Below are 26,592 nucleotides of genomic sequence, written 5' to 3'. Positions count from 1 at the left end.
ATTAGGAACCAGGACTCCAGAGAAATGGCTGATTGGAGTCAGGGCCGGAGAAGTATGAAATGAGACCGGCATATATAGCTCCATTAGAAAATAAGGAATTGCTCAAAGATTGATGGGGTTATGTGAAAAGAGCAAAGAATCCCATCAGACAATTTGAAGAACAAAATAATGATACAGTGGATTGTGACCTATGAAAGTAATCGAACGCCTGATTTCATAATCGTATATAAATACCATTGAAAACTTGTTGAATAGTTATATAGTTTCAAAGAGTCTACCCCCAAAATATTTCTTAATTACAAATGCTGTTAAGGGGTGCCTGGGTGGCTCAGTCAGTTAAGCGTCTCCCTTCAGCTCAGGTGATGATCCCAGGGTCCTGGGATTGAGCCCTGCATGCTGTCGCCTGAATAGCAGGGAATCTGCTCCTCCTCCTGCCCCTTCCCCCCTGCTTGTGCACTCTTAAATACATAAAATCGTTTTTAAAAATAAAAAATAATTTTATGGTGGAAGAGACTCCCAGGCACCCTTCAGTAATCAAAGTGAACACATAATGGGCAGATTGATATTGTCATCTAACAGGCTGCAATGAGAAGAAAAGGCATTCTGCGATATTCCTGTCAAAGATGCATAATCTCGGGGCACCTTGCTGGCTCGGTTGGTGGAATGTGCGACTCTTGATGTCAGGGTTGTGAGTTCAAGCCCCAAGTTGGGGGGAGAAATTACTTAAAATCTTTGAGGGGTGGTGGGGGGGGGGAGAGATTCATAACCTGAGTCTAATAATGAGGAAATACCAGACAGACCCAAATCAGGAGACATTTTACAAATACCCAGCATGTATCTTCAGGAGTGGGAGGGTCATGGAAGTGAAGGAAAGGCTGAGGAACTACTTTAGACTGAAACAGATTAAGGAGACATGACGACTTCTTGCAACATGGGATTATAGGTTCTGAACTGGATTCTGAACTGAATATGAAGGATATCATGGGGATTTTTGGTGAAGCATTAATAGAAATGAGGATTGAGTCGTCCTAATGCGTCAATTTTAGTTTCCTGATTTTGAAAGTTTTTTATGGTTATATGGGAAAATTGCATTGTTTTTAGGAAATACCAAAATATTTTTGTTTTGGAACTTCAGGTCAGGAATTTACTCACAAATGATCAAAATAAGGAAAATTCTTTGTACGGGCTTTATGTATATATGTATTTTATATATATATATATATATACACACACACACACACACACACACACATATAAAGCCTGAAATGGGCTAATATCTTTTTTTTTTTTAAAGATTTTATTTATTTATTTGACAGAGATAGAGACAGCCAGTGAGAGAGGGAACACAAGCAGGGGGAATGGGAGAGGAAGAAGCAGGCTCATAGCGGAGGAGCCTGATGTGGGGCTCGATCCCATAACGCCGGGATCACGCCCTGAGCAGAAGACAGACGCTTAACCGCTGTGCCACCCAGGCGCCCCGAAATGGGCTAATATCTAAACTACAAACCCTTCACAAAAGAAGAATTGATATTATCAATGGACATCTGAAAAAGCTGTCAGCATCATGAAGTGTTATGGAAACATGAATTAAAACTACGGTGAGCTATTACATATCTGTCAGAATATTTAAAATGGAAAACTGAATATACATAATGTTGGCAAGAAAGTAGAGTAACTAGCAACTCATACTAAAACTTTTCAACCATTTGGATAATTATTTGGCAGTATTTACTTACAGAGAACACCTGCATCTCCAGCAATTCTACTTGTAGATGCATACTGAAAGAAAACCAATACGTTGGGATAAAAAAAACCATCTATAGGAAATTAATACTATTCATAATAGTCTCAAACTAGAGTCAACCCATGTGTCCGTCACAATATGATGGGAAAAAGTAGTGGAATAGTTATAAGGTACTATAAGAAAACATAAGGTGCTATTTGCAACAGTATGAAGTGAAAATACTAAATGTATGATTTCGTTTATATGAAGTTCACAAGCAGGCAACACTAACCTTTGATGTGATACTGGATACATTTAGTGAGGGGGAAAGTTCTGAATAGGAGGCATAATGGGGACTCTGGGGTCTTGGCAAAATTTTTCTTGGCCTGTGTGTTGGTTTCACAGTATATGATCAGATGATAACTCACTGAGCCGAAGTTTTAGGACTTTATGTGTATTACACTTCCCTGAAAGTTTTCTTTAAAAAGCAACTTCTACCCTAACTGAAGTCTGTAGTACTCTCACTGTGGAAGGCTTCATGCTGATACCCCGCTGACCACCCATATGGGCAGTGATGGGAAATCCCTTCACTGTGCAAGGTTACTGACCTGGGACCTGGAAAGCTGGATTCTAAGACGAGGTGCTGTACTTGATGCGTTGATGGCACTTCACCTCACCAAGTCACCAGTTCCTCACTCCAAAAACTGACGTAGGGATTCCACTAGGGATTTCTGATTCCATCTATCTTGAATCATCTGTCACTCTTCCATTTTATAAAGAGAAAGAGTCAGGCAGGAGCCTCAGCAAGAGGAAGGAGGAGCAAAGCAGGGACACCGTCTCCCAAGTAATAAAACTGATTGCTGTAAAGAGAGCCATGGAGGGGCGCCTGGCTGGCTCAGTCAGTAGAGAGTGTAACTCTTGATCTCTGGGTCATCGGTTACAGCCCCATGCTGGGCCCACATGGAGCCTACATTCAAAACAAAACAAAACACAACCACCAATGGAGTTCATTAGGTAGTGTGACTGTCAGATCTAGAGCTGTGATTCAGGCAGCAAATTAATGCTTCATTGTCCTTGATAAATTACGAAGCTTCACCAACGCCTGGACTCAAGTTCTAGAGGTACAAATCTCTCCTGACCCCTGTTATAACCACCCTGTGTTGCCATTATTTACTCAAAAGTTTATTTGAAAGTCACTGATGAAGTTAAGTCATTGAATGCTGAATCATACTCAGTAAGCATTCAGTGAATGTGGAGAAACTTACTTGACCTGAATGTTTTTTTGTAGGGAAGCGTGCGCCACTCAGGGCGTGTGGCCTCTGAGCTCTACCATGTGCGTTCTGTGTGTCCTTGGCAACGGTGCTACAGCCCTGAGACCCAGCTGCCTCATCCTTAAAATGGGAATAATTTTGTACTGTATGGTGACTAACATAATATAATTAAAAAATATTGTTAAAAATAAATAACCACATAATGGAAATGGAGGTATAATATGTAACAGTGTTGGGGTCTCAGAAGAAGGACCCATTAGCCTCAGGCTGTGGATAGAAAAGTGAGGGTGTGTATCAAGAAGGAGGGAGGATATTTTACAAGAACTCGGCTGACATTCAGATACCACATTTTCCCAGCAGTTCCTGGCATGCTGAGTGCCTGGTCACAGGCGATGCCAATGGAAGAAATCTGTTGGTCTCAACGGTCAGTCCGCTAGGTCTAAAGCAGGACAGATGCAGGAAAGATGCATTTGTCTAGCCGGCTCCTGAGGCAGAGCTAACTTTATTGCAGTCTAAGAAGAAAAATTCATGGTCAATTCCTCTTTAAAACAGTTGCTTAGGGGCGCCTGGGTAGCGCAGTTGTTGAGCGTCTGCCTTCGGCTCAGGGCGTGATCCCGGCGGTCGAGGATGGAGTCCCACATCGGGCTCCTCCGCTGGGAGCCTGCTTCTTTCTCTCCCACTCCCCTGCTGTGTTCCCTCTCTCGCTGGCTGTCTCTCTGTCACATAAATAAATAAAAATCTTTAAAAAAAACAAAAACAAAAACAGATGCTTAAATAGTCAATAATATTGTAATAATGTTGTATGGTGACAGATGGTGACTACACTTAACTGGGGTAAGCATTGTGTAATGTACAGAATTGTCAAATATCTCCATCCTACACCTGAAATTAATGCAACACTGTATTGCAACTGTACTTCAGTAATAATAATAATGATGATAAAACAGATGCGTAAATGCTGTTAGTTGAGAATATATGAAAATCGATCAACTCACTTGGGTAAATTGTTTATAATCATAAATCATTCTCCCATCTGCCCCCAACCCCTAGCCCACCAATATAATTGACTAGATTTATTCCTCACTATGTATCCACAATTTAATTTTCTTCCTAAGGCAAGATTTCTTTAATGATTCTACTCCCTATTAAGAGGGCAGAGAATCTTCACACTGTTAAATGTTTTACCAAATTATTTTTTTGGTTCAAGTGTGTAAGTTGTTAAGTAACAAAATACAGAATATGCATTTCTGTAAAAAAATGGGAATAATTTCATCTTAGGTAAGGTAACTATCAAAAAAGAGATAGGTGTGAAAATTCCATAAATTGTCAATATCCCTGTAATCATGAGGGATAAAATACTGTGTAACTGGGGTCTCGATAAAACTTAATTTTCTTTAATAAAAGAGCTTAGAAATAACTGTATTGAGCAATTTAGAACAAATATGTTTACGGAACGTCCCTTTGTACAAGGGATGTGATAATGTACAGCTATCATTCCAGTGATGTCTGGATCCTCATGACCACTGTCATCTGTTCAGGTCTGCATCTGGTGGTGGTTCTTTGGGTCTTTTTTTTTTTAATTAAGATTTTAAGTTATCTCTACACCCCACGTGGGGCTTGCAGTCACAACCCCGAAATCAAGTCACATGCCCCTCCCACTGAGCCAGCCAGGTGGCGCCAGTCCTGTGGGTCTATTTAATGAATTGCCTGCATCCTATTCTCTACTGAAGCCACGCCTTCTGATTCAAAACCTTGCCTTCCTTGTTGTGCATACTTCATTCCATTATTTTTGAAAATGGTACACCAAAAAACCCAAAAAACAAAAACACAAGTTATGTCTGGAGGTCACTGTGAGGTGGGGGAAACCACATTTTCTCAAGGCTTGCCTCCTAAATTCTCTGAGATTGGCTCTTAATTACCTGAGAAAGTTTCACCTCTGCAGTGATGGAAAGTGGAGAATCCCTATCTTTTCTTGTCTTGAGAACCTCTGGCCCTTCTATCCTTGGAATCAAATAAAGGCTTCTACTTAGTGAAGCCAGTTCTTTTGTGAACAGTCAGTGGGGTATACATAGAGAGGAACTAATGTTTTGGGGGTTCGATTTTGTTTTCCTATAATAGTTGAGGCAGCTGTGGTGTAAGCCATAGTGCTTCATAATGGGCCTCAAAAGATCTAAGTTTAAATCCCATTTTTGTCACCTAGAAGCTGTGCAACACTGGATGGGCCTCCTGTTGCCTCCAAGTTTCCCTTTCTCCATTTGTAAAATGAAAATTCCTTTTCTCTGTGTTGGGGGGGGGGCGGTGCTGGCACAAGAGTTTGATGGTAAATATATATAAATTTAATTAGCTAATTATTTGGTACATATTTGGACGATCAAGAGTTATGTTACCTAGTTTATGTTTGATGGTAGTACAGTACACTAAAATATTTCAAAAGGCTTTTTCATTTTCTAGGACAATACATACTGGTGTATTAAAAGCATTAAAAGGATAAACTTTTTATACATAAGGATTTCCCCCAAAATCATAAATTCTCAACTGGTCCTTATTCTGAGAATCCAGAATGTTTTACAGTCTTTGTGATTAAATAATTTACTTCACTGGCTCTCAGTTGGAACCACCTGTAGTGTTTTTTATACTGTTTTTAAAAAGCAAAAACAAGAAACAAAAACATTACCAGTACCTGGGCTCCATCCCAGACCTGTTGGACCAGAATCTCAGGGCATAGGATTAGACAGAAGCAAAAGAAGAGTAAAGAACACTATATTTGTATCTTTATCAGTAGGCCAAAGTCCTTTCAAAAGAGAGATTAAAGTAAATCGAGCTGATTGGTTTCTTTATGAGTCAGAGACACATGTTGAATTAGTAGGCAGTGTTACAAAAGCTCTAGATTTCAAGCTCACAGTTGTCCAAGAAGGGAATGCTTCCATGGATCCAGTCGTGTTTCTGGTGCTCTGTCTCTCCTGTTGGCTTCTCCTTTCCCTCTGGAAACAGAGCTCTGGAAAGGGGAAGCTCCCGCCTGGCCCCACGCCTCTGCCTTTCATTGGAAATATCCTGCAGTTAGATGTGAAGGACATCAGCAAATCCTTAAGCAACGTAAGTATGCTTAATGCTCCTCCAGCAGATTACAAAGGGCATGTAGGTTAACCACTACTTTTAAGTAAAATATATTTACTAAAATTAATTACATTAAGGTAAAAATATCAGGATATGGATGTAAAGCAAATACTCCTTCTGAAGTATTGTCAAGAATAGTAGAATAAGGGGCACCTGGCTGGCTAGGTCAGTAGAGCGTGCGACTCTTGATCTTGGGATTGTGAGTTGAAGCCCCACACTGGGTGCAAAGATTACTTAAAAATAAAATCCTTTAAAAAAATAAAAAATAAAAAACCTCCAGGGATGAATTTTACAGGTGATCCTGGAACAGCTGGGTACTGGTCCCAAGGTAGGCACCGGAGACTTGTAAGTCGCTCAGACATCAGAGGTTGGTTAAGTAGGGTTGAAGTTTGGCTGTTCTGTTATTACACAGTGGAAATATACAGGAAATTCTTTGAACTTCAGTCTCTTTGTCTGTATAATAGGATAAATAAACCTTGCTCAAGGTGTTGCTATGATAATTAGTTGTAATAATCTGAGTACCAATTCCCTGGGCCATTGCCTGTCACATCAGAGGCCCTCTAGAATGTCAGCTCTAACAATCTTTATATATAAAATCCAGAAATATTTGAAGCCGTGCTTGGCAGAATAAAAACATCGACAGTATGATGATGATATCAGGCTTAACCATGCACAATACACAAAATCATGCACAGAATATAGATTAAATTGCTAATATATACATTTTCTTGGAATTTCTCAGCTCTCAAAAGCCTATGGCCCTGTATTCACTCTGTATTTTGGCATGAAGCCCGCTGTTGTACTGCATGGGTATGAAGCAATCAAGGAAGCCCTGATGGACCTGGGAGAAGAGTTTTCTGCAAGAGGACTGTGGCCGATAAATGAAAAAGTTAATAGGGGACACGGTAGGTGTGCATATACAGATGTTCAGCACTGGTTATGGGGTTGCGAAGGATGGAAAACCTTGATTTGAAGAGCAAGTCAGCAGAACTTGGCCCATTGCAGGGCTGCTGAGTTTGAGCTTCCTCCTCCTTGCCTAGGACCTCCCTCTCAGTTTCTGTTTCCTCTCTGGTAGGAATCGTTTTCGCCAGTGGAAACACATGGAAGGAGATGCGGCGCTTCTCCCTAATGACCCTGCGGAATTTGGGGATGGGGAAGAGTGACCTTGAGAGCCGAGTTCAGGAGGAAGCCAGCCACCTTGTAGAAGAGTTGAGAAAAACCAATGGTGGGTTATTCTATAGCTCTGACCTTGGCAGGCTGTTCTCTTGTCTACTGATGTCCTTGGAAACATTTCAGTTCTCATGTGGACAGAGGGTGTGCAGCAGAGAGCCAAGGGAGCTTTTGTGTGTCTATGATTGTTATGTGTCCTTTTATGACTACCGTGTGGGCGTAAATGGTCATTTAATCCTTTTCTGTCCCAATTTTGTTTATTTCCACATCATTACGCAATGAAGGTGCAACATTTGGGGACTCGTTTTTTTCAAAGAGTTAGAGAACAGTACTTTTCCCACAGTGGAAATGTGAGCTAACTATTTCAGAACGTGTATGTCACCAGGGAATACTTGTCAAGTGGACACAGTGGAAATGACTTCCTCACACCCTTATGGAGCACCTGTAACCAGTGACATGTGCTTTTACGTAGTTGGTCTATACGTGTTTGGTCAACATCACTGATCTTCTGAGGGTTTATTCCAAGGCCCATGTCACCCTTCTGGCCAGTAAAGATACTTGTTTTTATGGTTGTCATTGCTTAGGCATCTTTAGTGCTGCCCTCATCAATTGTGATTTCCCTGTCCACAACTCTTTTTTTAAAGTTTTTATTTAAATTCCAGTTAGTGAACATCCTTTTTTTTTAATTAGTTTCAAGTGTACAATGTAACGATTCAGCACTTCCATATGTCACCCAGTGCTCATCACAAGTGCCTTCCTTAATCCCCATCACCTGCTTCACCCATCCCCCCACCCACCTCCCCTGTGGCAGCCATCAGTTTGCTCTCTACAGTTTAGAGTCAGTTTCTGGGCTTGTCTCTCTCTCTCTCTGTCTCTGTCTCTCACTCATTTTTTCCCTTTGCTCATTTGTTTTGTTTCTTAAATTCCACATATGAGTGAAATCATGTGGTGTTTGTCTTTCTCTGACTTACTTTGCTTAGCATAATACTCTCTAGCTCCACCCATGTCATTGCAGATGGCAAGAATTCATTCTTTTTATGACTGAGTAGTTTTTCATTTTGTGTAATATATACATGTAAATATATATATATGTACACACATACATATATACACATGTATATACACAATATACATATATATATACACTATATATATATATATATATATATGTGTGTGTGTGTGTAGTCTATATCGTCTTTCTCCATCTATCGATGGACACATGGGCTACTTCCACAATTTGGCTATTGTCAGTAATGCTGCTATAAACAGCGGAGTGCGTGTATCCCTTTGTATTAGTATTTTTGTATTCTTCGGGTAAATACCTAGTAGTGCAATTGCTGGATCGTACGGTAGTTCTATTTTTGAGGAACCTCCATACTGTTTTACAGAGTGGCTTCACCAGTGTGAACAACTATTTTAAAATGATCAGTTTAAGGTATTCAATGTTGCTCCCTATTTTCTCTAACACTGTTCAATATGTGTTAAGAAATACATGCTAGAGCATAATCCTGAAACTTACACAGATACCGGGTTATAAAATGATTTGTTTAACAGGATTTCTCTATCATTAAGAACTCTTTACCCTGCCTTCCTTATTATTTGGCTCTGTTTTCAGCTTTCCTTATTTTACTCTCCTTTATTGGTCTGTTAATCATGTTTTAAATTTTCACTATTTTGGGATGTTCTGACATCCTAGGGGCCTTGCAGAACCAGGGAGCAACCTCCCCTCCTAGGGGTAGCTAATTATTAGATAGAGCAAACATCTTGTCTATGAGCATGTCTTTGATTTGTAGATCAACCTATCCAAGGCCCAGGCCCCCAAGCTGCTCCTTCTCAAATTCTCACACACCAAGCCAATACTCTCCCTGCTCTAAATGAACCCAGGGCCAGTTACTAGACAACCAGTCAACACCCCGATAGCCCATAGCCCTCTGCAGTTGTTCAAGCTATCCAGTCCTAAATTTACTCAGCATACCTACCCTGCCTTGCTCACTTCTTCTCATGAAAACCCCAGTAAGGGCTCTGGCTCATGCTCTCCCCTTGTTCCTCCTGCCTCCTGACCTACCTTGGTCCTTCTCCAGGTGTCCCTGTGTGATGCTGGGAGCTATGAATAACAAACTCTCATTTCAGTGGCTGTCTTCCCTGATCTATTGGTCTCATCATCTGAATAAAAACAGAATTGCATTTTAAAACAGATTTGCATTTTAAAACTCCGTTGGATTTGGAGTTAGAACTTTTTTTTTTTCTTCAAGATTTTATTTATTTATTTGTCAGAAAGAAAGAGAGCACAAGCAGGGGGAGCTGCAGGCAGAGGGAGAAGCAGACTCCCCACTGAGCAAGGAGCCCAATGCAGGACTGATCCCATAACCCTGGGATCATGACCTGAGCTGAAGGCAGATGCTTAACTGACTGAGCCACCTAGGAGTCCCAGGATTTGAACCTTTAGGATAATTATTTAACCCCCTCTGCCAGCTCTAGTGACCTGTGAAGTGCTTGTCCCAGTGAATCTGATTTTAGTCTGGATTCCAAATTACCCTTCTTAAAATTCTCTCTGTCAAATGAAGTGAAAGACTAAAAACCAAATGTTAGCTGTGAATCTCACACACACACGCACACACGCGTGCACACACACACACACACACACACAGATCTCAAGGCCTTCCCAAATTATCCCCTAACTTCTAAAATAAGTTTTTCTGAAAGCTTAGTGTCTTCAAGTCTTTCAACTGAAAAAGATTCTGAGATAGAAACAGTTAACTAAACACGTTTCCTATTTTTTAATTCCCTTTCATTTCCTCCTCATTTTGGATTCTGTTCACTCTTAATTATGTCAGTGATGTGTATTTGGGGGCCTTTTTAATATAAAGTTTATTAATCATTTGATTACAACAATTTTGTTTAAATATTTCTCACTAAAAAGTCAAACTTTTCCTCTACTTTAATTTATCCGTGCAATGACAGAATTGACCCAAATGATAATCCAATTAAAAGATTTTTAACTATGGTCTTCTGCTAATGGTTATATATAGAAATACTCCAGAATTCCACAAGAGGGCAGGCTGTCTAAATACATGTGGGGCTTGATTGGTGATGATGGACACAATTTCCTAGAGAAGAAAATTATTATTTTCTGTATCGCAATAAAGAAATACAAGAACTCCATTTATTGCCTTTTCCTTTTTTTATGTTTTAAGTAGGTTCCATGCTGAACGTGGGGCCTGACCTTATGACCCTGTGATTAAGAGTCACATGCTCTACCCACTGAGCCAGCCAGGCACCCCAGGACTCTATTTACTAATATAATCTTTTTTCTTTGCCTTAGCTGTGATTTAAGTTTGAAATGAAGATTTCTTATTTTACTCCGATTTTGGGCAAACAAATCTGTACTATAATATTTATTCATTAGTGTTAGTTTTTTTCCTCATACAACATGGATAACTTTTGCTTTTTCATGTTTGTTCCATTAAAATGCCTGAAGTTTTCCATCCTCTTTCTTGCTTTAATCTTTTCCTCTGCTGATTTTCCACATAGTTCGCTTCAGCTCTGCATTATGTATAAAAGGTTTCCAGGTCCCTGGCTATTTCTTCCCTCCTACCGGAGTGTACAATCATACCGGACAGCTGTGATTCTGCGTTGATGAGTTGAATTATTAGGTGTTTTTTTAAAATGTATTTTGATTATTATTTTTAAGTAATCTCCACACCCAAGGTGGGGCTTGAACACATGACCCCAAGATCAAGAGTCCCGTGCTCGTTCCACCTACTGAGCCAGCCAGGTGCCCCATGAAGTGTTTTTAAAAGTGGCTTCTTTAAAGTTTTTCTTTTGCTCTTCAAAGTAATAGTCACCTTGGGTCAGAACCAAGTAAACAAGGGTAGTGATGTAAACGGAGTATTTGGAAGACTGTTATTAAACAAACTCGGATGGAACGGACTTCCCATTTCAGGGAAAAGTGATGATTGTAAGCGTGCTGAAATTTCCGCCGATAGGGGATTGCTAGGTAGATATTGCTTTAGAGATTCTAACATTACCTTTACCTATTATCAACAACAAAGATTTTTATATGTGTATTTTAATGGTATTTTCTACATCTTCCCTGTTCTTTAGCTTTACCCTGCGATCCCACTTTTGTCCTGGGCTGTGCTTCCTGCAATGTGATCTGCTCCGTTATTTTCCAGACTCGTTTTGATTATACTGATCAGGCTCTACTTGGCATCCTGGAAAGACTTAATGAAAACCTCAGGATTCTGAGCTCCCCATGGATCCAGGTGAGGTCAAGATCCTCTCTTTTCTCTGACAAATCCAAAGTTCTGTATGGACCATGCTGAGAAGTGAATGAAAACTGGACATTTTGGATATTAAAATGTGATAACTGTGGAAATGAGGTTCTTCCCCTCCTTGAGCTTTGTTTTGTTTTGTTTGTTTTGTGTGCTGCAGGTTTGTTTTGCTTTTTGCTTTCTGTAGGCTATAGATGTTTGTTTATTTAGTGACTTTTCTGGACCATGTTTGCTAAGTCTCTTCTTCATCATGTGTGGTCTCTGAAATCTCTGTTCCTTTCACTTGCGTTCAGCTAGTGTTTTGATGGAGTTTTCCTTGAATGTGATGAGCTCAAAAGAAGGGAGAAAGAGCGAGTGGAGGGAGAAAGGGAGAGGGAAGGAGAGCGGGAGAAAGGGAGGAAGGCAGGAAGGCAGGCAGGCAGGAAGGAACTCTTCCAGACTGGTTCTGGGCTGGGTCCCTCCTTCAGTGCTTTCATCAGACTGTGTTCAATTCCTTCTCAGTCTTGTTGCTTACATTGAGCCAAGATCAGCCAGAGGTGAAAGTTTAGGGTCTTCTGAGGTCTCTTCTTAGCCTATGTTCTGCTTTCTAAATTTTAAAATGTCTAAGTTCCTCAGTATACATGGGTAGTTTTGATTTTCCTAATTTCCAGAAGATACTCTCTCCCCAGCTTGTCCTCCCAGGATTCTGGTGCCCTATCATATGCCTTAACTAGTCTTTGCCCCAGGAGGCTGTGGGTTATTCATTTGCCTTATAGAGTTTTTGAGACATGCCTGCTGCTCTCCACCCTGAGTTCTAGGTCAGATGAAACAAAGACAAGAGTCTGTGTCAGTCCTTTAGATTGCCCCAGAGAAGTTGCAACAGAGAAAAGACAATTTTTTGTAAGGTCTGCTCCAGTCTCTTGCACTGGAAACCAGAATCCCACACAAGAAGCTGCCCTTGTAAAGACCACTGCCAAACTGAGGAAGGAGGTGGGACCAGGGCAAATTAAAAATTCCACAAAGATTTTCCACCATTTTCAAGTTGCCTTTTTCTTTCTTTCTTTTTTTTTTAATGTTTTTTTCTTATGTTAGTCATGATACAGTAATACATCCCTGGTTTCTGATGTAAACTTCGATGATTCATTAGTTGCGTATAACACCCAGTGCACCATGCATCCGTGCCCTTCTTACTACCCATCATCAGTCTATCCCATTCCCCCACCCCCCTCCCCTCTGAAGCCCTCAGTTTGTTTCTCAGAGTCCATAGTCTCTCATGCTTCATTCCCCATTCTGATTACCCCCTTTCTTTATCCTTTTCTTCCCCTACCGATCTTCCTAGTTCTTATGTTCCATAGATGAGAGAAATCATATAATTGTCTTTCTCTGCTTGACTTATTTCACTTAGCATTATCTCCTCCAGTGCCGTCCATGTTGCAGCAAATGTTGAGAACTCGTTCTCTCTGATAGCTGAGTAATATTCCATTGTATATATGGACCACAGCTTCTTAATCCAGTCATCTGTTGAAGGGCATCTCGGTTCCTTCCACGATTTGGCTATTGTGGATTATGGTGCTATGAACATTGGGGTGCAAATGGCCCTTCTCCGCACTACATCTGTATCTTTGGGGTAAACACCCAGTAGTGCAATGGCTGGATCATAGGGTAACTCAATTTTTAACTTTTTAAGGGACCTCCACACTGTTTTCCAGAGTGGCTGTACCAACTTGCATTTGCACCAACAATGTAGGAGGGATCCCCTTTCTCCACATCCTCTCCAGCAATTGTTGTTTCTTGCCTTGTCAATTTTTGCCATTCTAACTGGCGTAAGGTGGTATCTCTGTGTGGTTTTTATTTGAATTTCCCTGATGGCTAATGATTTTGAATATTTTTTCATGTGTCTGTTAGCCATTTGTATGTCATCATTGGAAAAGTGTCTGTTCATATCTTCTGCCCATTTATTTATTTATTTATTTATTTCTCGTGTATTGAGTTTGGGAAGTTCTTTATAGATCTTGGATACCAGTCTTTTATCTATAGTGTCATTTGCAAATATATTCTCCCATTCTGTGGGCTGCCTCTTAGTTTTTTTGACTGTTTCCTTGGCTGTGCAGAAGCTTTTTGTCTTGATGAAGTCCCACAAGTTCATTTTATCTTTTGTTTCTCTTGCCTTTGGAGATGTGTCATGAAAAAGGTTGCTTTGGCTGATGTCGTAGAGGTTGCTGCCTATGTTCTCCTCTAGGATTTTGATGGATTCCTGTCTCACATCGAGGTCTTTCATCCATTTCGAGTTTATTTTTGTGTATGGTGTGAGAGAGTGGTCAAGTTTCATTCTTTTGCATGTAGCTGTCCAATTTTCCCAGCACCATTTATTGAAGAGACTGTCTTTTTTCCACCGGATGTTTTTTCCTGCTTTACCAAAGATAAGTTGCCCAAGGAGCCGAGGGTCCATTTCTGGGTTTTCTATTCTGTTCCATTGGTCTCTGTGTCTGTTTTTGTGCCAGTACCATGCTGTCTTTGTGATCACAGCTTTGTAGTACAGCTCGAAATCCAGCATTGTGATGCCCCCTGCTTTGTTTTTCCTTTTCAACAGTTCCTTGGTGTTTCGGGGCCTTTTCTGTTTCCATACAAATTTAAGAACTATTTGTTCCAGTTCTTTGAAAAATGTTTGGTATTTTCATCGGGATAGCATTGAAAGTGTAGATTGCTCTGGGTAGCATGGACATTTTAACTATGTTAATTCTTCCGATCCATGAGCATGGAATATTTTTCCATCTTTTTGTGTCTTCCTCAATGTCTTTCAAGAGTGATTTGTAGTTTCTAGACTATAGATCCTTTACGTCTCTGGTTAAGTTAATTCCAAGGTAACGTATGGTTTTTGGTGCTGTTGTAAATGGGATGGATTCCCTAATTTCTCTTTCTTCAGGCTCATTGTTCGTGTATAGAAATGCAACTGATTTCTGAGCATTGATTTTGTATCCCGCCACATTACCGAATTGCTGTATAACTTCTAATAGTTTGGGAGTGGCTTCTTTTGGGTTTTCCATATAGAGTATCATGTCATCTGTGAAGAGAGACGGTTTGACTTCTTCTTTGCTGATTTGGGTACCTTTTATCCCTTTTTGTTGTCTGTTTCCTGTTGCAAGGACTTCTAGTACTATGTTGAAATATAGTGGCGAGAGTGGGCATCCTTGTCGTGTTCCTGATCTTAAGGGAAGGGCTTCCAGCTTTTCCCCATTGAGAATGATATTTGCAGTAGGCTTTTCATAGATGGTTTTTATGAGATTGAGGAATGTACCCTCTATCCCTACACTCTGAAGTTTTTTAATCAGGAAAGGATTCGGTATTTTGTCAAATGCTTTTTCTGCATCAATTGAGAGGATCATATGGTTCCTGAATTTTTCCTTCTGGATAAAATCTAAGACACTGATAGATTTGCGAATGTTGAACCACCCTTGCATCCCAGGGATGAATCCCACTTGGTCATGATGGATAATCCTTTTAATGTACTGTTGGATTCTCTTAGCCAGGATCTTGTTGAGGATTTTGGCGTCCATATTCATTAGGGAAATTGGTCTGTAATTCTCCTTTTTGCTGGGGTCTTTGCCTAGTTTGGGGATCAAGGTAATATTGGCCTCATAGAATGAGTTTGGTAGCTTTCCTTCTGTTTCTATTTTTTGAAATAGCTTTAGGAGAATAGGTATTATTTCTTCTTTGAATGTTTGGTAGAATTCCCCAGGAAAACCATCCGGGCCTGGAGTTTTGTTATTTGGAAGGTTGTTTATCACTGACTCAATGTCTTCATAATTAATTGGCCTGTTTAAAAAATCAATTTCTCCCTCTTTCAGCATTGGTAGTTTATAGGTTTCCAGGAAGTCCTCCATCTTTTCCAGATTTCTTAATTTATTGGCATAAAGCTGTTGATAAAAGTTTCTAATGATCCTTCCTATTTCATTGGTGTTGGTTGTGACTTCTCCTTTTTCATTCATAATTTTATTAATTTGGTTCCTTTCTCTATTCTTTTGGATAAGTCTTGCCAGTGGTCTGTCAGTTTTATTGATTCTCTCAAAGAACCAACTTCTAGTTCTGTTGATGTTCTCTACTGTACTCCTGGTGTCTAATTCATTGATTTCTGCTCTAATCTTGGTCAACTGCTTCTTTGTGCGTGGATTAGGCCTGTCCCTCTGTTGCTGTTCTAGCTTCTTGAGGTGGGAATATAAAAACTGCATTTTAGATTTTTCTGTTTTTTTGAGCGAGGCTTGGATGGCTATGTATTTCCCCCTTAGGACTGCCCTTGCAGTATCCCATAGGTTTTGGACCATTGTGTTTTCATTCTTATTGGTCTCCATAAATTGTTTAAATTGATATTTGATTTCCTGGTTTATCAAATCATTCCTGAGCAGGATGGCTCTTAGTCTCTAAGTGTTTGAGTTTCTTCCAAATTTTTCCTTGTGGTTGAGTTCCAATTTCAAACCGTTGTGGTCTAAGAATATGAAGGGAATAATTTCATTCTTTTGTTGTCAGTTGAGACCTGTTTTGTGACCCAGAACATGGTCTATTCTTGAGAATGTTCCATGGGCATTAGAATAGATTGAGTATTCTTTGATTCTGGGGTGTAGTGTTCTATATATATCTATGAGGTCCAACTCGTCGAGTATGGCATTCAAAGCCCTTGTTTCTTTGTTGCTTTTCTGCATGGGTGCTCTGTCTATTTCTGATAGTGGAGTGTTGAGGTCCCCTACTATTAACGTATTTTTATCTATATGTCTCTTTATTCTGGTTAGGAGTTGGCTTGTGTCTCTTGCTGCTCCCCTGTTGGGGGCATAGATATTTATAATTGTCATCTCCACTTGTTGGATACATCCTTTAAGAATAATATAGTGCCCTTCTGTGTCTCTAACTATAGTCTTTAGTTTAAAATCCAATCTGTCTGATATGAGAATTGCTGCCCCAGCTTTCTTTTGAGGTGCATTGGCGTGAAAGATGGTATTCCATCCCTTTACTTTCAGTCTGAATGTATCTTTAGGTTCAAAATGAGTCTCTTGTAGATAGCAAATGGATGGGTCATGTCTTTTTATCCAATCTTCAACCCTGTGGCTTTATGGGAGCATTTAGGCCATTTACATTGAGACTGATTATTGAGAGATTCATTTTAATGATTTCATGTTGCCAGTAAAGTCTTTGTTTCTATAGATTGTGACGTTCTGTTCTGTATCACTCTTGGGGCCTTTTTCCTTTTATAGAACCTCCTAATATCTCCTGTAGGGCTGGTTTCGTGGTTACGAAATTGGTCAATGACTGGCGATTCTGGAAGGTCTTTATTTCTCCATCAATTCTGAATGACAGCCTTGCTGGATAAAGGATCCTTGGCTTCATGTTTTTCTCTGAAAGAGCCTTAAAAATGGCCCCCCAACCCTTTCTCCCATTCCAGGTCTGTGTAGACAGGTCTGACGTAATTCTGATACCTTTGCCTTGGTATGTGAGAAATTTCTTTGCCCTGGCCACTTTCAATCCTTGGATCTAATATTTGCGAAATGCACTATGACGTGTCGTGGTGTAGGTTTGTCGTGGTTGAGCTTGGGAGGGATCCTCTCTGCCTCTTGGACACGAATGCTTGTTTCCCTTGCTAGATTATGGAAGTTTTCAGCTACAATTTGTTCAAATATCTCTTCTAGACCTCTGTTTTTCTCCACCCCCTCGGGGATGCTGATGATTCTGACATTGGAACGTTTCATTGAGTCAGTAATCTCCCGTAACCTACATTCTTGAGCATGGATTTTTTTTAAGTCCAGATTCTATTTTAGCTTTCTCTTCTACAGCCCATCCTCCAATTCGCTGATACGTTCTTCTGCCTCATTCACCGTGTCCATCAGAGCGTCTAGTTTTGAGTGCATTTGGTTCATAGAATTTTTAATTTCTGCCAGATTTGCTCTCATTTTTGCCCTTAGAGATTCTATATTCTAATTAACATTTTCATTAATACTTTTTTCAAGTCTATATCATCTTGACCATTGTTACTCTGAATTCCATTTCTGTTAATCTGGTTATATCCATATCCATGAGTTCTTGGCTGAGGCCACAGACTCATTGTCTTTTCTTTGCTGGGAGGGATTTCTTCTTCTCGTCGTTCTGATGAGGAGAGGTTGCGGGGTTGTCCAGAGCCCAAATTATTGACCGGGAGCCAGACCGTGCACCCTTGCTTTATAGGGACTTTGGGATATGGGCTTCTTGATTTTTCAGCCTGTCTTCTGGGGGAGGGGCCCGCTGTGCTGACACTCAGGCAACCCTGTTTGCGTAGAGTCTCTGTGTCCCCTGCGAGGGGGAGGGGGATGGGCACACTGCGAGCTGGTATTTCCAGGCTTTTGTTCTCTGGTGGTTTTCCCTGGCAGTTTGCTGTGCCTCTTCTGAGAGTCCGAGCAGCAGTGGCCGAATCTCTGCCTCTGTCTCAAACAGAGAGATCGCGGACCGTTCTCCACTGATGTTCTGGCCACTTTAGCTCTGTTTCTGTTGGTGCTGCTCAAGCCTGCAGCGTCCCGGGATGTGCGCCCCACACCCGTTGTCCCAGCCCCCATTTCCAGGGCCCGCGCGTCTCTGTCCTTTGTGTTTCTAACACCGCCAGTCACCAGCCACCCCCGCGCGCTCCCCAAGCTCCCGGTGTCAGTCTGGTTCCAGTGAGCGCACCGGAGCTCTAGTTTTCAGTCTGGTGGCGCGCGTTCCTCGGCTCACGGTTCCACTCTGCTCTCTCGCGGGTGCTGGTCCGCGAGTCCGCCTGCTCCCCCGTGCAGGTCGCTACCGCTTCCCGGCCCCCGAACGCGGTGGCTCCCTCCCCGTTCTGTTTATCTTCTGATATCTGTGTGCGGTTTCACGGCTCCCCGCTTCGTACCTCAGTACTCAGCGCTGGAGATGTTCATTTGTAGAGATCCAGATGTATCTTCCTGCGTCTCATGCTGATTCCGTGGATGTTCAGGCTGGTCTGGTAACCTATCCAACTTGACTCAGGGGACCGGCTGAAAAAGGGGTCCCCTACTCCTCTGCCATCTTAACTCCCCCCGAGTTGACATTTTGTACACGTGTTTGGGTCGAATTTCGTAAAGGATATCGTGAGCATCTCTAATAAGAGAAAGGGCCTTGCTAAGGTGAATATTGTCAACAATACGTTCAGTGGCTTTGCATGTGAGGGTGACAGGCCAGTTTTGAAGCAGAAAGAGGAAACCTCTGAGAGTGGTAAGTTAGAAGAGCCACCCTCTGCGGAGGGCAGCGTCCTCAAGTTGCCTAGCTGTAGACTTTGGTTTCTTGAGTTCTGACAAGTTGATTCTCATGGGTTTTTCCAAAATTCTCTGCCTGTTTTTGGAGTGTCCTGCCTTCGGAACTGTCTACTCTGACATTTTCATTGGTCATACTCAGTGAGGTGAATTTTTGAATACCACACTCCTGCTCAGGGCAAGTGTCATGGAGAGTGAATCTGGGAAAGAGAGTTGAAATCTTTATGTCACAGATAAGAAGACAAATATCCAAAAATGGAGTTGGTGGAATTCAAGCCTATTGACTCCTTGGCCAGTGGTCTTTCTGCTAAATCCCAAAGCCTAGTTGTGGTGACTGCCTAGAAACATGCCCATAGCACTCAATTTGCATCCAGGCCCTTGCTCAAAGGTTCCCATGCCCGTAAGGTTTGTCCTCCACTCACACTTAGTGCCCTCTTCATCCCATTACTTAGCAGAAATATGCTAATTTAGGAAGGAAGAGACTTTCTCCCTTAAGCAGAGAAAACGTTTAGGACCACAGATGCTGCCAGGGACGCCTGATGAGGGAGTAACTTTGTGCTGTATATCAGGTTGTCCAAACTCCTTTATCCTCAGTCTTTATCTACAAAATGTGAATCATTTTATGATGGCATTCTTTATTTCAAGGTTGTAGGGATGAATTTGTATTAAAAAAAATGAGAGAATTGACGTAAAGTTGCTTTAATACTATAAGGTTGATGAATGAGTATAGAAAATTATTGTCATGTTTCATCATCTAGTCAGAGTTTTCTCCCTCACATATCTCTGTGAGCATAGAGAATTACTTCATACCCACAGTATAAAATGCTCCCCCAGAAGACAGAGACCATTTTTTCTTCATCTTAATTTTTAACCAGGGCTTGCCATATTTTATATATGTCTTCATTAATTTTTTTAAATTTGATATACATTTTTTAATCTTTAGGTCTACAATAGCTTCCCTGCTCTCATTGACTATCTCCCAGGAAGTCATCATACAATATTAAGAAATTCTGATTGTATAAAAAAATATGTTTTGGAGAAAATAAAAGAACACCAAGAATCCTTGGACGTTAACAATCCTCGGGACTTCATTGATTATTTCCTGATGAAAATGGGACAGGTAAAATGTCAACGATAGAACTGTTATTTGTTTGCTTGCTCTTTTTTTGTTCACTGACTAGTTCTGTACTTATGAGGACGTTTAAATCATCAGTGAAGAAATTTAGGTACTTAATGTATGCATGGATCTGGATTGAGCATCATGGAGCATCATTCAATCTAAGATTGAATTGTTAAATAACTAGAATACGTGGAACCTATTGGATAAGTTTCTACCTGAAGAGAGAGAGAATGTACACTTTAGGGGAGATAAAACACAAACCAGTTAGAAATTACAACATATTGAGCCATAAAATGAAGGTATATGTGATCATGTCACAGCGTGTGGGAGAGTAAGAAGGAAGGGTTTAACCTAGCTGGGCTTCCTGCTTGTCCTGAGGGTTGATGTAGATCTTCAAATATTTGCAGTAAGGAATCGGGGCGGGAATTTCAGATTGGTAGATGGTGTGATGAGAGGTTCTGAAGTGCGTGTTGGCAAAGAGATTAGATGGATGGGAAAGGGAAATCCTCACTGAGTGGAACCAAAAATGGATTTGGACAGACGTAGAGTTGGATGTTGGTGTCTGTCAAGTATCTGTAAACCTGAATGTTGGCATGAAACGTTTTGATTTGATCAGGTAGATGTATGAGCTAGAACAAGAGTGGAATGCAAATAACTATTGGGGAAAATTATCCTGGGAGTCCTGTAGAATGATCTGTATGATAAGAATGGGAGCCAAGGACCAACTGTGAGATTTTTCATTTCTTGACTTTGGTTTGATGAAAGTCTGGACCATGGAAATACAGAGGATCCTGAAATAAAATCAAATTGTCCATCTCGTCACATCTCAGAGATGTATAGAGACAGGTTTTAGTTGGTGGAGAGGATAAGTAGCGACTCTATGGGGAATTTTAATAATAAAAACAGATATCGTATTTGAGAAATTGAATCAAAGAGTGAAAGATTCAGGTAGTAAATCTGAATCGTGAATTTGCTGAGTGATAGGGTCAAGCTGGAAATCGTGTGCCAGAAGTAATATAGATGCCACAAGGACACTTGTATAGATGCAACGTCCTCCTTGAACTGGAGAGAGGCAGAATCCAAAATGCAATGTAAAGAGCTAATTCTAGAGAAGGGAATTCCTTCACCCGAGGCCACCATTACTTTATGCAATCACTTTGTAGCTCTGGGCAGAAATGAGAAACCAGTGAGTAGGCTGAGATGGCAAGGAGTCGAAGATGCTGATGAAGGTGATTGTCAAAGAATTGTCCCTGGATTTCAGGTGGACTGCTCAAATCACGTATTCTAGGTGGAATGAAGTGAAGAAGGTGGTGGAATGGTTTGACAAAACTGGAAGATGAAACTCTACCTTCTCTGCTGTTAGGGCAATGATTTTTATCTTTCTGGTGATCAGCTGACTTGAGAATCTGATTAAAAGTATGGACACCTAGATCATGCAACTTTTTTTCCCCTTAAGATTTTATTTATTCATCAGAAAGAGAGAGAGAGTGGACAAGAAGGGGAGAGGCAGGCAGAGGGAGAAGAGGGTCCGCACTGAGCAAGGAACCCGATGTGGAACTCATTCCCGGGAGCGCGGGATCATGACCTGAGCTGAAGGCAGACACTTAAGCGACTGAGCCACCCAGGTGTCCCGAGCATGCAACTCTTGATTTCAGGGCCAAGAATTTGAGCCCCACATTGGGTGTAGGGTTTATTTAAAAAATAGAATAGTAGGTTACAATTTGAGCTGCTTTGTGGGCAAAATGTTCTTTTTTTTTTTATATAAGATTGTATTTATTTATTTGAAAGAGAAACAGAGAGAGAGAGAGAGCACGAGTTTTGGGAGGGGCAAAGGGAGAAGCAGATTCCCCTCTGAGTGGGGAGCCCAACTTGAAGCTTGATCCCAGGCTTCGTTGCCTGAGCTGAAGGTAGACGTTTTAACGGACTGAGCCACGCAGGCACCTCTCTTTTTCTTTTTTGGGAAATAATAACTTTTTATGAGATTTTACCTTAATAATTTTCTGTTTATTTTTATATGACAGTTGTTTTCTGCAACTTTTAGAAGGAGTCGTGTGGTTTAGGATGGTTTTTCTAACTTTATAGAGCTCCCTCTCTTGTTGTTTTTATATAATATTCAAAAATGTGGTGGCTTACCAACACTATTCCCCTCTCACTTTTATTTAGACCAAAGACTGGCAAAGGTCACCTGTTTTTATAAATAAAGTTTTATTGCAACACACACCCACAAAGTATGGACACATTCCCAGAAGAAGACACCTATATGAATGTTTTTGTATTTGCTCATATTTTGAGGGATTTCCTTAATGCTCGGAACCCTCTGCACTACCCTGGGCTCTGACATTTCAATTAATGGAATTTCCTTAATACTATATTTAAAAGCTGCATTGTTCCTCTGGACTTCATTATTGTATTTAGATTCTAGCTTATTATCCCTTTTTTCTTGTTAATATCTTTACTGAGTATAATTCACAAGCCATACCCTTCCCACATTTCAAATATAATTCAGCAATTGTGTATTTTCAGAGTTGTGCAACCACTGCCACAATCAATACCAAACATTTTCATCACCCTCAAAAGAAGCCCCATAAGCTTGAGTAGTCATCTCCCTGTCCCCAAACCCTTCCAGCTTCAGGCATCACTACTCTACTTTCTGTCTCTGTAGATGGCTATTCTGGATGTTTCATATTAATGGAATTATATGGTATGTGGTCTTTTGTTCTAGCTTCTTTCACTTTACTCCTTTACATGTTTGAATGATATTCCAGAGTGCATATACCATAATTTTATATATCCACTCCTTGGTTGATGGACATTTTGATTGTTTCTGGGGTTTTGGATGTTTTTTGTTTTTTGTCTTTTTTAGGATTTTATTTATTTATTAGAGAAAACGAGAGAGCACAAGCCAGGGGAACAGGGAGAGGGAGAAGCAGGGAGCCCAGGGCCGGGCTCGATCCCACCACCCGGGATCATGACCTGAACGGAAGGCAGATGCTTAACCAAGTGAGCCACCCAGGTGCTCCTGGGCTTTTGACTCTTATGAATAATGCTTCTATGGACATTTGTGTGCAAGTGTTTGTGTGTACCTATGTTTTAATTTCTGCTGGGTATATATCCGTGGTGGTAGAATTACTGGGTCATATGATAACTTTATATTTAACCTTGGGAAGAAGTCTGGTGGATCAAAGACCTAAATGTAAGTGCTAAAACTATAAAACTCTTAGAAGAAAACTTAGGCTTAAAATGGCTATAATTGATAATCTTTGTGTATGTAAGCACTGAATCTTCAAATTCTCTTCAACAGATGGAAATGCTAATAATGGTTTATAAGTGCCCTATTTTTTTCATGTCGTTAGAGTAGTTTTGGGTTGGAACGTTTAGAAAAGTGTGTGACAATGATGGGTCTAGCAAGTATAGGTGTTGAGGTTAAGCCTGTCTTAATGGAGTTGATGACATGTTAGGCATGCCACAGGTCGCTTGTGGATTGTTAGAACCTTGTTAAATTAATGTTGGCCTAAAGAACTGGATGGGAAGATTTTTTCTTTTTGTATTGTATTTTAGTGACCTCCATAGTCAGTATTTCAAATGACCCCAGTGTTGCTCTCTTTCAGTTTTGTATCACCCTTCTCCTTAACCAACTTTAGTTGTCCTTGTGAGGTGCTTTTATTCTCCCCAGGTAAAGTTTTTGAGATCTCTATTCAGTCTCTTATTCTGAGCATCTGCCTTTCTTCTACACTCTGCTTCATCCCTTATGGGCAGTTAATGCCCAAGTTTTCTGTCTTCATGTCTGTAATATTTCTTCTATTTGTTCATCTCCATTAATTCCTGTACTTGTTTCCTAAACCAAATTGCTTCCTGCCTTATGTCTGGAATACAATAGCAGCTGGCCCCCTTTTGGCTTTGTAAATCCATTCTTTGTATAATCTGTTCTAAGATGTGCTGCCATGTTAGCTTTTGCACATTTTCAACTTCATAATGAGTTTTTAGGCAATATAGAGTCCACATAAATTCTATAACAGAAGAAGAGAATTGCAAAATCTCGATCCTTGTTTATACCATTTTTTGAGATACGGCTCTTACTCATTTCTATGAGTTAAGATTGTGTTTGCCAACCAACAAGAGAAAACCTAATTAACAATGTTTTAGAGAATGAATGGGTTTATTTATCTCAGGTACAGAGAATCTCATGTTGGGCAGTCTAGGACTTGTACAGTAGCCCTGAAGTATCATGGACCCAGGTGCCTTCCATTTTTCTTTAGCATACTTACCGTGTAGGCTTCATGTTCATCATGTTTCAAGATGATGTCTCCGCTGCCTCCACTAACATATCTGTATAGATAGAGGAAGGAAAGAAAGAGACATCGATAGGCCATTAGGGGTGCCTGGGTGGCTTAGTCGGTTAAGTGGCTGCCTTCGGCTCAGGTCATGATTCCAGGGTCCTGGATCGAGCCTGACATCGGGCTTCCTGCTCAGTGGGAAGTCTGCTTCTCCCTCACCCTTTGCCCTTTCCTCCACCCCTCCCCGCCCCACTCATGTGCTCGCTCTCTCACTCTTTCTCTCTCACACATAAATGAAATAAAATATTTAGTAAAACAATGTAGGCCATTGGTAAGAAATAGGTTGCTTGGCCAGTGTAGCTGCAAAAGAGGCTACGAAATGGAATTTGTAGGCAAGCAGGGGATAAAGGAATAGGAAATGGTGATTGGGTCAACTAATCCGTACAATTTGCCATACCATACAGTTGTTATTTTCACACTGCGCTCTCCAGTTTCTACATTTGCTTAGCTTTATACAATGTGTTATTTTAGATTTATTGTAATTACATATGCTGGCAAACCAGCAAATAACTACATCAAATAATTCCTAGGAAAAGTACAACGAGCAGTTGGAGTTTACTTCTGAAAACTTGATGAACACTGCAGTTGATTTGTTTGGAGCTGGGACAGAGACAACAAGCACCACGCTACGATACGGTCTCCTGCTCCTGCTGAAGCACCCAGAAGTCACAGGTATGGCCAGCATGGCGCGCAGGGTGTACTTCTGGGCGTAGAACTGATGTTTATAATGATGCCGGAATACCTTCGAAGTGTGCATATCACCTGATTTTGCATGCAAATGTATATGCATTTGTGTCTTTTGTCATCAGAGTCGTTTGTGTTTTATCAGCTAAAGTCCAGGAAGAGATTGAGCGTGTAATTGGCAGACACCAGAGCCCTTGCATGCAGGACAGGAGCCGCATGCCCTACACGAATGCAGTATTGCATGAGATCCAGAGGTACATTGACCTTATCCCAAACAACCTGCCTCATGCAGTGACCCGTGACATCAAATTCAGAAACTATGTCATCCCCAAGGTAAGATGTGTTTCTCCTACAGCTGACTTCAGTGCTCTTGAAGTTCTCATATTCACAGTATGGTTTCAATTTCTATGAGAGAATGGAAGAATCATACATATGACAGCTTGATGGATTTTGTGCTGTTTCCAGTTTGAGGCAATAAATTTTTATGACAGGTTTTGATATCTGGTTGTGTAAGTCTCCCAAATTTGTTCTGTTTCTTTAATATTGTTTTGGCTACTCTTAGCTATTTACATTTCCAAATAAGTGTAGTATCAATTTGTCAATTATCCAAAGCAGTTGGCAATGATTTTTATCAGGGTGAAAGTAAATTAATTTGGAAGGAATTGACATGTTGGAAAGTTGAATCTTTCAATTCATGGATATGGTATATTCTCCTAATTTACTTGGGCTTTCTTTAATTTTTCCGATATTATTTTCAGTGCAGTGGCTTGTACATCTTTTAGGGTTTTCCTAGATAAGTGATATTTTTGATGTTATTATAAATTGTATAATTTTTAAATGCCTTTTCTACTTTCTTGATATATTGAAATATAATTGATGTTATTATTTTGACAATCTTGTATCTAGCAACCTTTCCAAAATCAGTTATCATTGTTAATAATTTCTGGATTTATGATTCCCACGTACCCAGTTCTGTGATCTGGCTTAATTTTTGTTTTCATAATTAATATTTAAACTTTAAATTTTATATACTTATAATTAGCTTTAATTTAAATCTAACCATGAATCACTCAAGGCCACTGTATTGGACAGGACTGATCTAAGGCTTTTTTTTTTTTTCTGTAATACTTAAAACGTTATCTTAAAACCACCCTTTCGGGTGCCTGGGTGGCTCAGTCATTAAGCGTCTGCCTTTGGCTCAGATCATGGTCCCAGGGTCCTGGGATAGAACCCCTGCGTCAGGCTCCTTGCTCAGCAGGGAGCCCGCTTCTCCCTCTCCCTCTGCCTCTGCTTGTATTCCCTCCCTTGCTGTCTCTCTCTGTCTGTCAAATAAATAAATACAATCTTTAAAAAACAAAGGAACAAAAAACCCATCCTTAATTCTGCAGTAATAAAAATTCAGAAAATTAAAAATAAAGTTGGCTGCAATTTCATTTGGTGACCAAAACCTTACTTGAACTGACATAAATCTATTTATATTCCTTATTGATGCCACTTTGTGTGAGTATTCATGTTTTACTAAAGAAATATCAACGTGGGGGGTCCTGGCTGTCTTAGTCAGTAGAGCATGCAACCCTTTATCTCGGGGTTGTAAATGTAAGCCCCATGTTGCATGTAGAGATTACTTAAAATCTAAAAAAAAAAAAAAAAAAAAAAAAAAAACG

The 26,592-nt window shown here is 40.5% G+C and overlaps 1 protein-coding gene across 1 annotated transcript in view; it reads left to right on the top strand.

The window, feature by feature from the left end:
* Positions 1–5,702: 5,702 nt before the first annotated feature.
* LOC125282749 (cytochrome P450 2C41-like) overlaps positions 5,703–26,592 on the top strand; it is a 34,446-nt gene continuing 13,556 nt past the window's right edge. Inside the window, exons 1-7 of the mRNA XM_048218836.2 lie at positions 5,703–6,087; positions 6,851–7,013; positions 7,184–7,333; positions 11,383–11,543; positions 19,734–19,910; positions 24,775–24,916; positions 25,074–25,261. Coding sequence (XP_048074793.1) covers positions 5,920–6,087; positions 6,851–7,013; positions 7,184–7,333; positions 11,383–11,543; positions 19,734–19,910; positions 24,775–24,916; positions 25,074–25,261 — 1,149 coding nt within the window. The 5' untranslated portion in view covers positions 5,703–5,919. The remainder of the gene's footprint in view (positions 6,088–6,850; positions 7,014–7,183; positions 7,334–11,382; positions 11,544–19,733; positions 19,911–24,774; positions 24,917–25,073; positions 25,262–26,592) is intronic.

This window comes from Ursus arctos, unplaced genomic scaffold (assembly GCF_023065955.2).
Source record: "Ursus arctos isolate Adak ecotype North America unplaced genomic scaffold, UrsArc2.0 scaffold_7, whole genome shotgun sequence".
NCBI classification, from domain to species: domain Eukaryota; kingdom Metazoa; phylum Chordata; class Mammalia; order Carnivora; family Ursidae; genus Ursus; species Ursus arctos.
The sequence above is the reverse complement of the archived record's forward strand: the minus strand, read 5'-3'. Positions and strand labels throughout refer to the sequence as shown.